Genomic DNA, 17,425 nt, shown 5'->3' on the forward strand with positions numbered 1-17,425 from the left:
ACAAGAATTGAAGCTTTCTGCCCATATAAGACATGTCTATGTCCTGGAAAGTTTGCTGTTACTTACATCAAGTACATGCTAATCACATTAGCACGCGTTAGCTCAACCATCCAAGTCATGGTCTTGCACATGGCTCACTCATTTTGCACTTGACACCAATCTTCTACAACACCCCATCTGAAACTTCCACAAATTCAAATCTCTGCTTTCCTTATTCTCTTCAATCTCTTATTCCCTTCTCCCAACATTGCTTGCGGCCTGTCCTCCACAGTGACCACCGGTGTTCAACCTTCCAAAGTAATCCCATGTCACCCCTCTATTTTTTCACTAGCATTGACTTTGCTGATAAATATTTTGTTGAGGTAAAATGTACTTGATATGATTGTAATGTGTTGTCTCACCTGGCTATCTTAAAAGTAATGCACTAACTGTAGGTCTGCTAAATTACTAAATTGTAAAATGAGGGGAACTCAGGGTAGTCACTAGTTACCACAGCCACAAAGTCATAAACCCCGCCTATTTCTAACATTTATATTCTTAAAATTGATTTTAAACCTAACCATAACCACACTGCTAATCTAATGCTAACCCAACCCTTAAATGAAGACTCAAAAGCACATTTTTATTTTCATAAATTTTTACGATATAGCCAATTTTGCCTTTGTGATTATGTAACGTGAACTAATGGAAGCAGGCACTCAGAGGGCAACAGCGGTGCGCAGAGAAGGTTGACTGAGTGAGGTGTATGATTCACACTGGGCTAACAGTAGTTAGCAAGAGCTCACTGAAAAGTTTGATACAAAATGTACTTTAACCAGCCAGCTACCAGACACGGAGACTGTACTGCAAGCATACAGGACATACTATTTGACAGTATTGACAGATGAATTGGGATTTGTTTTTACAAGTTCAGAGCTATTTAACGTAAGCTAGCTAGCGTTAGCTAGCTGCTAGCAAACAACACCTCACAGCCAGCGAATCGAATCGAGTGCTAATGGACACGTTTTGGTAACTTCACCGGTACACATTCTTTGGAAAAGCAAGCAACACCATTGAGAAAGGTAAGAATGGACTTACGGTTAGCTGCCATACTAGGCTAGCTAGTTAGCTATATTCACCAAGACAAGAACAGTTCAATTTATTCACCAGCTTGTCCTCTGCCTCTGGTCTGTACTCGGGAACTATCAGACATTGTTTATTTAGGATGATTGCTTTCACGTCACTATAGTTAAGTCTATAGATTTCTTTCAATTCATGTTTGCATTTTCTGTCAATGTGATTTTTGAATGCATGTTTTGGGATATGGAATATGGATTCAATCAAATCTACCAGTCATGATTTAAACAAAAGTCTCATGATAAGCCTATATTGCTGACCTTATGAGCCTACTTGACATCAAAGCAACATTTGGTGTTGGAAGAGGCTGTATTGGGAAGAGGATTCATCAGAGATGTTTGTGATGCACTCACTCGTAAACACTTTTTTTTTTGTGTGTCATGTATACTTATATTGTGCTATTTTCGACCCTGTCTGTGCCAATCAATGGTGCCAAGCCCTTTAGAATGACTCACTCAAAGCACAGCAGCAGATTTTCTAAGAACTAGCATGACAGGTTATTAGCTAGGTGACAAGTCTGAACGAGTGTTTGAACAGTAATTTCCTACAGTTTTTGTCTGTACTAGACTTGTTCTATTGAGTAATAGCCTAGAATAGGTATTATTGCTGCTCTAGTAGGTTCTGTTGCTTGCATTTTAAATCTCCTGAAACATGCATGTGATGCACAATATGTAAACAATAGCTGAATGTTACCAAAAGTAGAGGACCTAAGCAAGTTAACTCGCAATCAGCTGTGAAATTTGCCAGCAGATAGTGTGGGGCAACATTTGGTCTGTGGTTCGGTTAGGCTCGGCCATATCGTGCAAGTGTTTGTCATGTATTGAAAAAAAGAAGCTGGAATTTATTTATTTTTATTTATCCGTTATTTTACCAGTTAAGCTTGTAACGCCAGGGTAGTGGGTTCGATTCCCTGGACCACCCATACGTAGAATGTATGCACACATGACTGTAAGTCGCTTTGGATAAAAGCGTCTGCTAAATGGCATATATTATTATTATTCTCATTTACAGCAACGACCTGGGGAATAGTTAGAGGAGAGGAGGGGGATGAATGAGCCAATCATAAAAATACAAAAGCTATACAGACTAGAGGTCTGTTTTTTTTTAAAAGCCGATACCGATTACTCGGCCATTTTTTAATTTTTAATTTGTAATAATGACAATTACAACAATACTGAATGAACACTTATTTTAACTTAATATAATACATCAATAAAATCAATTTAGCCTCAAATAAAATGAAACATGTTCAATTTGGTTTAAATAATGCAAAAACAAAGTGTTGGAGAAGAAAGTAAAAGTGCAATATCTGCTATGTAAGAAAGCTAACGTTTCAGTTCCTTGCTCAGAACATGAGAACATATGAAAACTAGTGGTTCCTTTTAACAGTAGTCTTCATTATTCCCAGGTAAGAAGTTTTAGGTTGTAGTTATTATAGGAATTATAGCACAATTTCTCTCTATACGATTTGTATTTCATATACCTTTGACTATTGGATGTTCTTATAGGCACCTTATAGTATTGCCAGTGTAACAGTATAGCTTCCGTCCCTCTCCTCACCCCTACCTGGGCTCGAACCAGGAACACATTGACAACAGCCACCCATCGCTCCACCAAAGTCGCGGCCCTTGCGGAGCAAGGGGAACAACACTTCCAAGACTCGGAGTGAGTGACGTTTGAAACGCTATTAGCGCGCACCCCGCTAACTAGCTAGCCATTTCACATCGGTTACACCATCCTAATATCTGGAGTTGATAGGCTTGAAGTCATAAACATCTCAATGCTTGAAGCACAGCAATGAGCTGCTGGCAAAATGCACGAAAGTGCTGTTTGAATGAAAGCATACGAGCCCGCTGGTGCCTACCATCGCTCAGTCAGACTGCTCTATCAAATCATAAACTTAATTATAACATAATAACACACAGAAATACGAGCCTTAGGTCATTAATATGGTCGGATCCGGGAACTATCATCTCGAAAACAATTAATCGGTCGACCTCTAATACACAATATCGTTGAAATTAAGTTTGTTCAACATTCTGACTTGTAATGGGAGTGTTTGGGAATGCCGAGCCTACATGTTAGAGACGAGAGTGTACGTATTTTACTCTTGGATACTTAAAGAGGCTAAGGTTGGTTATGAGACTAATGTTTGATTGCTGCACTAGCAGAGACATTTGAGCTCACTCTTGCTCTCTCACCCTGTCTCTAATCCTACAACAAAGAACCCCAATAACTAGGTCATGTTCATTAGGCACCAAAACGGAAGAAAACAGTCTGAAACAGGGAGGGCCTACCAAGACTTGTCCAATAAGTATTGCACATTTTTTTGTTTTAAATGTTTAGCTATAGTTTGCCATAATAACTCTACCTGGGTTTCCTTTTGATATGCACCTAGTGATCCATTCAGTCATATGTCAAGTATATAGAGACATAGATAGGTCTTTAAATGTTGTTGCATAATTACGCTGTTCCTTACCTTAACAGGGGAGACCATGTCAGCAACATCATGACAGACAGGGAAGAGGCGCTTTAGCACCCTGACCACAAGGTAAGGAGCCATGGATGTGTTACAGCAGCTACCTTCCCCTGAGCACCTTGAACAGGTGAATGGGGAAACTAGGACAGGCCCGCAGCCCCTATGTGGCCCAAACTCTCCACATTCCCTGGACACGGCAGCTGATGATATATGGACTGCAAGGGAGGTGGAGGCAGTGGCCCCTGACTTTGGAGGGTTGACGGACCTGCAGGAGCTGGGGGTTGAGGAGGGTGAAGGCAGTGGGGCGGAGAGGCCGAGGTCCCCCATCTCAAGGGTATCATGGAATGAGACTGGCAGCCAACAGAATGGAGAGAAGGGAGGAGGGGAAGAGGAGGGACTGGAGAAGGACAAGACTAGATACAGCAGACAAGACAGTCCTGCTGCTGATAACAACTATACAGGTAAGAGAGTAAATGAAGTACATGTCATTGGTTATATTTGAAATAATACGCTAAGTGGGATGTGATATGCTTCACTGTAATATTTTGGACTTATAGTGAATACATCAGCAGACCAGAGCATATGGGTATGGCCTGGTCCCAAATCAGTTTGAGCTGGTAATACGAGTCTCTCGTACGACAATCAGATGGGTGTTGTCTCTCTGTGTGCCAGACCTGTCTCACACGTCGTCTCCCTCGCTGTCGGAGCAGCTGCGTCTGGGACGGGATGAGGCCACAGGGCCTGGTATCAACGTGGAGTGTAGGATCTGTGCTGACAAAGCTTCAGGGTTCCACTACGGTGTGCATGCCTGCGAGGGCTGCAAGGTGAGAGATTTCACAAGTCTAACAATGGGGCTTAATAATCAGAAAACAAATGTGCTTAATGTTCTTAGGTCTTAAATCCTGGAGGTTTTGTCATGGCTGCTAACAGCCTCAACCTGACCTGAGCTTAGATTGAGTTTAGTTTGTGTCCTATGTTGCAGCATTCCAGTCCGGGAGCCCTTTCCTGCAGTCAAATGACCAAGTGGCCTCATGGGTGGAATGTTATTAATATATTTTTTAAAACATTATTTTAAATAACCCGTCAATCCGGTCTTCCAATGTCCAACAGTTTTGTTTCATTTCAATTTTCTGTGCTGTATATAAAGTGTAATATTAGGGTGCACACTTAATATTGAATACATTTCAACTACACAGTGGGGCAAAAAAGTATTTAGTCAGCCACCAATTGGGCAAGTTCTCCCACTTAAAAAGATGAGAGGCCTGTAATTTTCATCATAGGTACACTTCAACTATGACAGACAAAATTAGAAAAAAATATCCAGAAAATCACATTGTAGGATTGTTAATGAATTTATTTGCAAATTATGGTGGAAAATAAGTATTTGGTCAATAACATAAGTTTATCTCAATACTTTGTTATATACCCTTTGTTGGCAATGACAGAGGTGAAGACTTACAGAAAACGTTTGACAAGGTTTTCATACACTGTTGCTGGTATTTTGGCCCATTTCTCCATGCAGATCTCCTCTAGAGCAGTGATGTTTTGGGGCTGTTGCTGGGCAACACGGACTTTCAACTCCCTCCAAATATTTTCTATGGGGTTGAGATCTGGAGACTGGCTAGGCCACTCCAGGACCTTGAAATGCTTCTTACGAAGCCATTCCTTCGTTGCCCAGGCGGTGTGTTTGGGATCATTGTCATGCTGAAAGACCCAGCCACGTTTCATCTTCAATGCCCTTACTGATGGAAAGAGGTTTTCACTCAAAATCTCACAATACATGGCCCCATTCATTATTTTCTTTACGCGGATCAGTCGTCCTGGTCCCTTTGCAGAAAAACTGCCCCAAAGCATGATGTTTCCACCCCCATGCTTCACAGTAGGTATGGTGTTCTTTGGATGCAACTCAGCATTCTTTGTCCTCCAAACACGACGAGTTGAGTTTTTACCAAAAAGTTCTATTTCGGTTTCATCTGACCATATGACATTCTCCCAATCTTCTTCTGGATCACCCAAATGCTCTCTAGCAAACTTCAGACGGTTCTGGACATGTACTGGCTTAAGCAGGGGGACACGTCTGGCACTGCAGGATTTGAGTCTCTGGCGGCGTAGTGTGTTACTGATGGTATGCTTTATTACTGTGGTCCCAGCTCTCTACAGGTCATTCACTAGGTCCCCCTGTGTGGTTCTGGGATTTTCTTGTGATCATTTTGACCCCACGGGGTGAGATCTTGCGTGGAGCCCCAGATCGAGGGAGATGATCAGTGGTCTTGTATTTCTTCCATTTCCTAATAATTGCTCCCACAGTTGATTTCTTCAAACCAAGCTGCTTACCTATTGTAGATTCAGTCTTCCCAGCCTGGTGCAGGTCTACAATTTTGTTTCTGGTGTCCTTTGACAGCTCTTTGGTCTTGGCCATAGTGGAGTTTGGAGTGTGACTGTTTGAGGTTGTGGACAGGTGTCTTTTATACTGATAACAAGTTCAAACAGGTGCCATTAATACAGGTAACGAGTGGAGGACAGAAGAGCCTCTTAAAGAAGTTACAGGTCTGTAAGTCGCTCTGGATAAGAGCGTCTGCTAAATGACTTAAATGTAATGTAAATGTAAGAGCCAGAAATCTTGCTTGTTTGTAGGTGACCAAATACTTATTTTCCACCATAATTTGCAAATACATTCATTACAAATCCTACAATGTGATTTTCTGGATTTTTTTTTTTTTCATTTTGTCAGTCATAGTTGAAGTGTACCTATGGTGAAAATTACAGGCATCTCTCATCTTTTTAAGTAGGAGAACTTGCACAATTGGTGGCTGACTAAATACTGTTTTGCCCCACTGTATACTTTTATTTCAAAGTAGATTTGTTTGACTACAACTCTGTGTGACCCTAATTTAGCCCACTGCAGTCAAATGTTATTAACCTGCAACTCAAGTTCAATGGCCATCATGTGTGACTTGTGGTGAATGCAGTGTTATATCTGTCTTTCCTGTAATGCCTTCAATTGTAAATAAACTGAACTCGCTTGCTCCCTCTCCCCTGTGCGTATCAATTGGTCTAGGGCTTCTTCCGGCGGACCATTCGGATGAAGCTGGAGTACGAGCGCTGTGAGAGAGCCTGTAAGATCCTGAAAAAGAACCGTAATAAGTGCCAGTACTGCCGCTTCCAGAAGTGCCTGGCCCTGGGCATGTCCCATGACGGTGAGAGGAGACCATTAATGGGTCTTTCAGGGTCTGGAAATACTTGGTCCTTTTACAGATTAAGGGCCAGTATCACAGATGCAGATAAAGCCCTGGACTGAATGGAGGATCTTAATCTGTGTTTTGAAAACTGTCCCTAAGAACTACTGATAATGTGTTTCAATATTAACAATATTAATTTATGAAACTCTTGAACCTCATTTTGGTGGAGCTATACAGTGCATTTGAAAAGTACAACCTTATTCTAATATATATATATATTTTTTAATACACCATAATGACAAAGAAAAACATGTTTTTTTGAAATGTATTAAAAATAAAAACTGGTATCACATTTACATAGTATTCAGACCCTTTACTCAGTACTTTGTTGAAGCAACTTTGGCAGCGATTAGCCTCGAGTGTTCTTGGGTATGATGCTACAAGCTAGGCACACCAGCATTTGGGGAGGTTTTCCCATTCTCTGCAGATCCTCAAGTTTTGTCAGGTTGGATGGGGAGCTTCAGAGCACAGCTATTTTTATGTCTCTCTAGAGATGATTGATCGGGTTTAAGTCCGGCCTCTGGCTGGGTCATTCAGAGTCTTGTCCCGAACCCACTCCTGCGTTGTTTTGGCTGTGTGCATAGGGTCATTGTCCTTTTGGAAGGTGAACCTTCACCCCCAGTCTGAGGTCCTCAGCGCTCTGGAGCAGGTTTTCATCAATGATTTCTCTGTACTTTGCTTCATTAATCTCTCCCTCGATCCTGACTCGTCTCCCAGTCCCTGCCACTAAAGAACATCCCCACAGCATGATGTTGCCACCACCATGCTTCACCGTCGGGATGGTCCCAGGTTTCTAACAGATGTGATGCTTGGCATTCTGTTCAGTCTTAATTTTATATGACCAAATAATCTTGTTACTCATGGTCTGAGAGTCCTTTAGGTACCTTTTGGCTAACTCTAAGCTGGCTGTCATTTGCCTTCTACCGAGGAGTGGCTTCCGTCTGACCACTCTACCATTAAGGCCTGATTGGTGATGGTTGTTCTTCTGGAAGGTTCTCCCATCTCCACAGAGGAACTGTCAGAGTAACCACCGGGTTCTTGGTCACCTCCCTGACTAATGCCCTTCTCCCCCGTTTGCTCAGTTTGGCCGGGCGTCCAGCTCTAGGAAGAGTCTCAGTGGTTCCAAACTTCTTCCATTTAAGAATGATGGAGGCCACTGTGTTCTTGGGGACCTTCAATGCTGCAGAAATGTTTTTGTACCCTTCCCCAGATCTGTGCCTCAACACAATCCTGTGTCGGAGCTCTACGGACAACTCCTTTGACCTCATGGCTTGGTTTTTGTGCTGACATGCACTGTCAGCTATGGGACCTTTATATAGACAGGTGTGTGCCTTTTCCAAATCATGTCCAATCAATTAAATTTACTACAGGTGGACTCCAATCAATTTGTAGAAACATCTCAAGGATGATCAATGGAAACAAGATGCACCTGAACTCGTATTTAGAGTCTCATAGCAAAGGGTCTGAATACTTATGCCATGACATATTTCTAAAAACCTGTTTTTGCTTTGTCATTATGGGGTATTGTGTGTAGATTGATGAGGAAAACAATACATTTAATTTTAGAGTAACAAAATGTGGGAAAAGTCAAGGGGTCTGAATTACTTTCCAAATGCACTGTACAGCTTTCGATGCTAATGCTACTGTCTACCCAGTTATCTAATATGGCTGTATGCATGATGCTAAACTGTCTATGTCTGTTTCACCTTCAATGCTAACACTACTCTGCCTGTTCGCCCGGCAGCGATCCGGTATGGGCGTATGCCGGGGGCTGAGAAGAAGAAGCTAGTGGCTGGCCTGCTAGCAGAGGAGCTGGACCCCCACCACCTTGGTGGCTCAGACCTCAAGACCCTGGCTAAACAGGTGTACCAAGCCTACCTGAAGAACCTCATTATGACCAAGAAGAAAGCCCGCAGCATCCTCACCGGCAAGACCAGCTGCACATCGGTACGCTCACTCTTATGTAAATATACACTGAGTGTGAACATTTGGAACACCTTCTCTTTCCGTTACAGACTGACCAGGTGAATGCTATGATGACTTATTGATGTCACCTGTTAAATCCACTTTAATCAGTGTAGATGAAGGGGAGAGACAGGTCAAAGGTGTGGTGGTAGGTGCCAGGCGCACCTGTTTGAGTGTGTCAAGAACTGCGACGTTGTTGGATTTTTCACGCAAAAACAGTTTCCCGTGTGTATCAAGGATGGTCCACCACCCATCAAGCCATCTTAACAGAACTGTGGGAGTCAACATGGGCCAGTATCCCTGTGGAACGCTTTCGACACCTTGTAGAGTCCATGCCCGACATTTTAAGGCTGTTTTGAGGGCAAAAGGAGGGTGCAACTGAATATTAAGAAGGTGTAACTAATATTTTGTACACTCAGTGTTGATGCCCTTGATTAAGATTAGCAAAAAATACTATAAATAAATAATACAAATACTGAGCTGTATTGTATGCTCCAAAACATTTGGAAATTAGATTATTTTATACTAATACAATTGCTCAGTAAAAAAAAAAAAAGAAGGGTGGTGGTAAAAATTATTGGCGGGTGCCTATAATTTTGACCATCCTTTTTTTTGCCTCCCCTGGCGAGGGTAATGACAGGATTTTTCTATAATGTTTTTATGAGATTGGAGAACACATTGCGAGAGATCTTAGACCATTCCTCCATACAGAATATTTCCAGATCCTTGATATCCTTCGTCTGCACTTATGGACTGTCCTCTTCAATTCAAACCACAGGTTTTTAATGGGTTCAAAGTCCAAAGACTGAGATGGCCATTGCCAAATTATGATTTTGTGGTCAATTAATAATTTCTTTGTGGATTTTGATGTGTGCTTGAGGTTACTGTCTTGCTGGAAGATCCACTTCCAGCAAGCTCAGAGGGGTTGTTGTTTATGGTCATAACTCACATCATTGGTTCAGCTTGGAAGGAGCACAGATCAAGGATCTGTAAAGATTCTGTATGGAGGAATGGTCTAAGATCTCTCCCAATGTGTTTTCCAATCTCATAAAACATAATAGAAAAGGGCTCAGTGTCATTATCCTCACAAGGGTAGGGTGATAGAGTACTGAAAAATGGTGCCAATCATTTTAACCCTTATCTTTTGGGGTATTTTTATTTTTAGTATAAAATAATATATGCACGTAATGTAGCTGTATTTGTATTATTTATTTTATACAGTCTTTTTTGCTAATCTTTATCAACGGTGCCAATAATTTTGGACCTGACAGTGCATGGGTATTGGTTACCCCTCTGGTTAAAACCTTTAGAGCACACTCTCTGAGCTTGATTATGAGGAAGACTTTTCTGGTTGCACCAAGGTAGGATACGCCTTCCAAGCTAAACCAATGATGTTTATGGTCATAACTCACAACAACCCCTCTGAACTTGGATGAGGGGGAAGGCTTTTCTGGTTGCACCAATGTGTATGCATATTACTAGTAACCTCTTCATAGAAAGAAATATTTAGTGGCTGATTATTTGTAGAGCTCTTTAGTTTTTAATTAGCTTCTTATCAATCTGTTTTTCGTAATGAGTTTTTACTTGTCATTAACAATTACATATGTTCGTTTTTTAAAGAAAAGGAAGACCAGACTGTTAAAAGATTAATGCTTTCTCTTTCTCTACCCCGACAGCCATTTGTGATCCATGATGTAGACACCCTGTGGCAAGCAGAGAGTGGTCTAGTGTGGAACCAGTTAATCCCGGGCGCGCCCCTCACAAAGGAGATAGGGGTACACGTATTTTACCGCTGTCAGTGCACCACGGTGGAGACGGTACGAGAGCTAACTGAGTTCGCCAAGAACATCCCAGGGTTTGTGGATCTCTTCCTCAACGACCAGGTATGGCATGGACCACAGTCTTCTCAACAGAGCTTGCTAACGTTTGTCTTTTTTTCTTTTTTTTAAGGGGTGGATCAGCTGTAATATTGTGGATAGATTCTTGCTTCCATCAATGTAATTGTCTGCATCATTTCCAATCCCCCATATTTTTTTTTGGGGGGGTAAAAATATATATATATATATACGCCTGAAGGTACCACTTTCATCTGTACAAACAATTAGTACACAAGTATAAACACCATGAGACCACGCAGCCGTCATGCCACTCAGGAAGGAGACGCGTTCTGTCTCCTAGAGATGAACATACTGTGGTGCAAATCAAATCAACCACAGTAAAGGACCTTGTGGATATGCTGGAGGAAACTGGTACAAAAGTGTATATATCCACAGTAAAACGAGTCCTATATCGACATAACCGGAAAGGCCGCTCAGCAAGGACGAAGCCACTGCTCCAAAACCGCCATAATAAATCCAGACTACGGTTTGCAACTGCACATGGGGGACAAAGATTGTAATTTTGGGAGAAATGTCCTCTGGTATGATGAAACAAAAATATAACTGTTTGGCCATAATGACCATCGTTATGTTTGGAGGAAAAAGGGGGAGGCTTGCAAGCCGAAGAACACCATCCCAACCATGAAGTACGGGGTGGCAGCATCATTTTGTGGGGGTGCTTTGCTGCAGGAGGGACTGGTGCACTTCACAAAATAGATGGCATCATGAGGTAGGAAATGATATGTATATATTGAAGCAACATCTCAAGACATCAGTCAGGAAGTAAAAGCTTGGTCGCAAATGGGTCTTCCAAATGGACAATCACCCCAAGCATACTTTCAAAGTTGTGGCAAAATGGCTTCAGGACAACAAAGTCAAGGTATTGGAGTGGCCGTCACAAACCCTGACCTCAAACCTGTAGAAAATGTGTGGGCAGAATAGAAAAAGCATGTGCGAGCAAGGAGGCCTTCAAACCTGACTCAGTTACACCAGCTCTGTCAGGATGAATGGGCCAAAATTCACCCAACTTATTGTGGGAGGCTTGTGGAAGGTTACTCAAAACATTTGACCCAAGTTAAACAATTTAAAGGCAATGCTACCAAATACTTGAGTGTATGTAAACTTCTGGCGCACTGGGAATGTGCTGAAAGAAATAAAAGCTGAAATAAGTCATTCTCTACTATTATTCTGACATTTCACATTCTTAAAATAGTGGTGTTCCTAACTGACCCAAGGCGGGGAATTTTTACTAGGATTAAATGTCAGGAATTGTGAAAAACTGAGTTTAAATGTATTTGTGTATGTAAACATCTGACTTCAACTGTACATACATACAAATGATGCTTTACAGCGAAAACAATACAAGCGTTTGTAAGTTCATCGATATACTAACAAAACATTATGTACACCTAGCGGCAGGTAACTTGTTCACGAAAATCAGAAAAGCAATCAAATTAATCGTTTACCTTTGATGATCTTCAGATGTTTTCACTCACGAGACTCCCAGTTAGACAGCAAATGTTCCTTTTGTTCCATAAAGATATTTTTTATATCCAAATAACTCCGTTAGTTTGATGCGTTATGCCCAGGAATCCACCGGAAATAGCGGTGAACAGACAAAAATTCCAAATAATATCCATAATATCAACAGAAACATGGCAAACGTTTTTTTATAATCAATCCTCAAGGTGTTTTTCAAATATCTATTCGATAATATATCAACCGGGACAGTTGGCTTTTCACTAGGACCGGGAGGAAAAATGGCTACCTCTCTGTTTTGCGCAATAATTGGTTGCAAGAATTTTGTATCATTTACATGGGAAAATTTGAAGTTTTGAATCCGGCGTTGTTTTGCGTTATCAATTCAAAAACCATGTGCCATGGTACATCACAAATCTCTTCCCAACTATTTTGCAATTTATTTGGCACAGCTGTCAATTCTTTGGTCCTTAAATTAAATTGGTGTATGTGTTTATTTGTGACAATTTTCTTTAACCATTTATGGTCTTTAATGCAGGGCTGACAGACAAGTTCCTTACTTTTTCCACCTTCCATTTGCCTCTTCCAGTTTTATGGTAATGCTGCGATTAGTTGGTTGTAATTTTGGGTAGAGCAGACATTTCCATATTTCTGTGTTAGCTGCACGTGTGACAACTCCACCAGTCTTATTTATGATATCATTTACAAAAATTATACCTTTTTTTTTAGATCATTTATTTATTTTGGGATTTGTATACCGAGTATGTCCACATCCGTGTCAGACTGTTTTATTGGTAAACTACACGGTAATGTAGAAGCTGATTTTTTTATATTTTTCTATTTTAATTTGTATTTAAAAAAAAAAAAATTTAGTGACCCAATACGTAATATTTACTTATCATAATTTGGTTTTAATCCAGAGAAATTAGCAGAAGTATCCAGATCCTCTATGAGGCTGTGGAGGGATCCAAATTGTGGATTTGAAAGAAAACGACATGAATCATCAGCGTACAATGACACCTTTGTTTTTAAGCCTCGGATTTCTAATCCCTTAATATTATTGTTGGATCTAATTTTGACAGCTAATTTCGATGGCAATAATAAATAGATATGCCGATAGTGGACAACCTTGTTTTACTCCTCTTGGCAGTTTAAAACTTTCTGAGATGTAGCCATTATTTACTATTTTGTACCTAGGGTTATGAAACGTAACTTTAACACGTTTTATAAGAGATTATCCAAAATTGAAATATTATAGGCATTTATATATAAACTCCAGTCATACTTTATCAAAAGCCTTTTCAAAATCAGCTATGAAAACCAGTTCTGGTTTCCCTGATATTCCATGTGTTTCCAGCACTTGTTTTATGTAATCTCCAAGGTATTGTCCATGTAAAAAACCTGTCTGACTAGGATGAATAATATCTGACAAAACCTTTTTTAATTATCTGCGCCAAGCATTTAGCTAAAAAATTTGCATCACAACTCTGAAGTGTAAGAGGCCTCCAATTTTTTAAAATCGACTGGATCTTTATATATACAATTTGGATCCTGTTTTAGTAATAATGAAATCAGACCTTCTTGTTGTGTGTCTGATAATCTACCGTTTATATAGGAGTTGTTAAAACATGCTAATAATGGTCCTCTGAGTATATCTGGTCCTCTGGAGTTTTCCCATCCTTAAAGCTTTAATTGCATCAAGAAGTTCCTTCTCTAATTTGGCCTTCACATGAGTCTTTCTGTACAGATGTTCATTTTAAATTATTAATTGGGGAAAAAATATTATAATTAGCTTCGGTTAGTGGAGAGGGAGGAGACTTTTTTTCCCCCCAAAATATCATTCGGTGAATCATGCGTGACTCCACTTGTAAGAAGTTTCAATTTTGAAAAATGGTAGCATTTCTATGTTGAAGATTTTTTTAAATATCATTTGGTGCATTTTTCCCCATATTCTATCCAGTTCGCTCTATTTTTATAATATATTACACTGGATCTTTTGTTTTTCCTCTCATTTACTCTGTGCCTCTGGTACAGTTTTTATTGCTATCTACCTGTACTGTTCGTCCTTCAATTACCTTTGTTAATATGGACTCTTGATCTAAATTGCTTTTGTTGTATAGATGAGTACTGAATTGCATGGCCTCTAAAGGCACATTTTAAAAGTGTCGCATACAAAAAGGGGATATGTTGTACCTATGTTATGTCGGGGGGGAAAAACAAAAAAAAGCAACCTTGTCTTTTCACTTATTGATTGTCAACTTAATTTCTTGTCACACTCAGTGAAATGTACTGACAGTAATGTAGAAATATCTCCCATAGTTATACGATGAAATCATCATGCATTTTCTTTTGTCAACTGTTCAAACTGCTGTTAATGGCACTTTTACTTTGGTGTTGAATTCTATTTTCTCCCCTATTTACCTGCCTGCTTCCTTCAGGTGACACTACTGAAGTATGGCGTCCATGAGGCCATCTTCGCCATGCTGCCCTCCCTCATGAACAAAGATGGCCTCCTGGTGGCCAACGGGAAGGGCTTTGTGACCCGGGAGTTCCTGAGGAGCCTCCGTAAACCCTTCAGTGAGATCATGGAGCCCAAGTTTGAGTTTGCTGTGAAGTTCAATGCTCTGGAGCTGGATGACAGTGACCTGGCTCTGTTTGTGGCCATTATCATCCTGTGTGGAGGTATGGGATACTTTTGTACTAGTAGTATCACAGTAACTCTGACATTAGTACTGTTCTCCCCAAATAACCCAGGCTCTAATGTTGTTCGTAGCTGCTATTATCCTGTCTGGAGTTGAGGGGGAGCTCTTTCTCAATTCATCTTTCCCTCGATTCCTGGTATCCTCTCTCCACACCTCTTTCGCAAAACACATTGGAGAATAAGATATGGTCCAATATGGTTGAGAAGGTGAGGAGATGGGATGCGTGGAGTCACGGAAAGCTTTTAGTGAGGTTGTGCTGCGAGTTGGCAGCTCTGTCACGTCTGTGGTCTACCCATCTAACTATTCTCGATCTATCTGCAGACCGCCCAGGGCTAATGAACGTGAAGCAGGTCGAACAGAGTCAGGACGGTATTCTCCAGGCCTTGGACCAGCACCTGCAGGCCAACCACCAGGACTCCCTCTACCTCTTCCCCAAGCTGCTGAACAAGATGGCCGACCTCAGACAGCTTGTCACAGAGAACGCCTTGCTGGTGCAGAAGATCAAGAAGACAGAGTCGGAAACCTCTCTGCACCCTCTACTACAGGAGATCTATAAGGACATGTACTGACTGGACTAAACCAGACTGAACATGTACTGACTGGGCTAAACCAGACTGAACTGAACTGGACTGGGACTTCTGCTAGTGCAGGATTTCTACAAGGACATGTACTCGTCTCCTCAAAAGTAGTGCACAACATAAGGAATAGGTTGTCATTTCAGACACACCCCTAGTCTGAGACCTCATTGCTCCCGCTACTGCAGGAGCTCAACAAGAACATGACTGGACACAGTGGCCTAAACCGGACGAACTCGGACTTGACTTTGTTGCATCTGCTCCTACAGGAATTGGACTAAACCAGATTTAACAGGATCGGACCGTACCTTGCTGCACTCTCTACTGTAGGAGATCTATAAAGACATTCATGTACTAGTCCTCCTCATAAGCAAAGCCACACTGTTCAATTCAATACTTTATTGTCCCCTTAGAGCAAACCCTGTCTTAGCAAATATTGTCCCCTTAGAGCAAATACTGACTGTTGTTGACAGCAATATGTTTACATAATGATGTTATGTATATATTAATGTACAATACCAATCAAATGTTTGGACACACCTACTCATTCCAGGGTTTTTCTTTATTTTTACTATTTTCTATATTGTAGAATAATAGTTTAGACATCAAAACTATGAAAGAACACACATGGAATCATGTAGTAACCAAAAAAGTGTTAATCAAATTAAAATATGTTTTACATTTGAGATTATTCAAAGTAGCCACCCTTTGACAGTGTTGCACACTCTAGGCATTCTCTCAAACAGCTTCATGAGGTAGTCACCTGGAATACATTGCAATTAACAGGCGTGCCTTGTTAAAAGTTAATTTGTGGAATTTCTTTCCTTAATGTGTTTTAGCTAATCAGTTGTGTTGTGACAAAGTAGGAGTGGCAAGAACAGCTCAAATAAGCGAAACAACAGTCCATCATTACTTTAAGACATGAAGGTCAGTCAATCTGGAAAATTTCAAGAGCTTTGAATGTTTCTTCAAGTGCAGTCGCAAGTGCTATGATGAAACTGGTTCTCATGAGGACCTCCACAGAAAAGGAAGACCCAGAGTTACCTCTGCTGCAGAGGAGAAGTTCATTAGAGGTAACTGCACCTCAGATTGCAGACCAAATAAATGCTTTACAGAGTTCAAGTAACAGACACATCTCAACATCAACTGTTCAGACTGCGTGAATCAGGCCTTCATGGCCGAATTGCTGCAAAGAAACCACTACTAAAGGATACCAATAAGAAGATACTTTCTTGGGGCAAGAACACGAGCAATTAGACCGGTGGAAATCTGTCCTTTTGGTTCCAAACGCCATGTCTTTGTGAGACGCGGAGTAGGTGAACGGATGAGCTCTGCATGTGTGGTTCCAACCGTGAAGCATGGAGGAGGAGGTGTGATGGTGCTTTGCTGGTGACGCTCAGTGATTTATTTTGAATTCAGGGCCCACTTAACCAGCATGGCAACCGAAGCATTCTGCAGTGATACGCCATCCCATCTGGTTTGGGCTTAGTGGGACTATCATTTGTTTTCAACAAGACAATGACCCAAAACACACCTCCAGGCTGTGTAAGGGCTATTTGACCAAGGAGAGTGATGGAGTGCTGCATCAGATGACCTGGTCTAAACAGTCCCCCGACCTCAACCAAATTGAGATGGTTTGGGATGAGATGGATCACAGAGTGTAGGAAAAGCAGCCAACAAGTGCTTAGAATATGTGGGAACTCCTTCAAGACGGTTGGAAAAGCATTCCTCATGAAGCTGGTTGAGATAATGCCAAGAGTGCAAAGCTGTCATCATAGCAAACGGTGGCTACTTTGAAGAATATAAAATATTATTTGATTTATTGTTTTATACACTACACTTTTTTTTGGTTACTACATGATTCCATGTGTTATTTCATAGTTTTGATATCTTCACTATTATTCTACAATGTAGAAAATAGTACAATTAAAGAAAAACCCATAAATGAGTAGGTGCTGCTGTAGGGATTTCGCTAATGGAGGTAACACTAACA

General features: G+C 40.9%; 1 protein-coding gene across 2 annotated transcripts; it reads left to right on the top strand.

Moving 5' to 3' along the window:
• The first annotated feature begins 698 nt into the window (after window positions 1–698).
• Window positions 699–16,073, top strand: ppardb (peroxisome proliferator-activated receptor delta b). Of its 2 annotated transcripts, none has more exons than XM_046366192.1 (8): window positions 699–1,061; window positions 3,604–4,056; window positions 4,268–4,419; window positions 6,654–6,792; window positions 8,579–8,781; window positions 10,476–10,682; window positions 14,594–14,837; window positions 15,179–16,073. In XM_046366192.1, the coding sequence occupies exons 2-8, from the start codon at window positions 3,678–3,680 to the stop codon at window positions 15,424–15,426; spliced, it is 1,572 nt and encodes a 523-aa protein (XP_046222148.1). In that variant the 5' UTR covers window positions 699–1,061; window positions 3,604–3,677; the 3' UTR covers window positions 15,427–16,073. The 2 variants fall into 2 exon arrangements, with proteins under 2 accessions (XP_046222148.1, XP_046222149.1); XM_046366193.1 differs by lacking the exon at window positions 15,179–16,073 and adding an exon at window positions 14,929–15,103.
• The last annotated feature ends 1,352 nt before the right edge of the window (window positions 16,074–17,425 follow it).

Source organism: Oncorhynchus gorbuscha, linkage group LG10, assembly GCF_021184085.1.
Source record: "Oncorhynchus gorbuscha isolate QuinsamMale2020 ecotype Even-year linkage group LG10, OgorEven_v1.0, whole genome shotgun sequence".
NCBI classification, from domain to species: domain Eukaryota; kingdom Metazoa; phylum Chordata; class Actinopteri; order Salmoniformes; family Salmonidae; genus Oncorhynchus; species Oncorhynchus gorbuscha.

Coding starts and splice junctions, on each gene's coding strand:
- ppardb (XM_046366192.1), top strand. CDS start 3,678: ATGGATGTGTTACAGCAGCTACCTTCCCCTGAGCACCTTGAACAGGTG. Junction 4,057..4,267: donor TGCTGATAACAACTATACAG/GTAAGAGAGTAA, acceptor TCTGTGTGCCAG/ACCTGTCTCACACGTCGTCT. Junction 8,782..10,475: donor GCAAGACCAGCTGCACATCG/GTACGCTCACTC, acceptor CTACCCCGACAG/CCATTTGTGATCCATGATGT.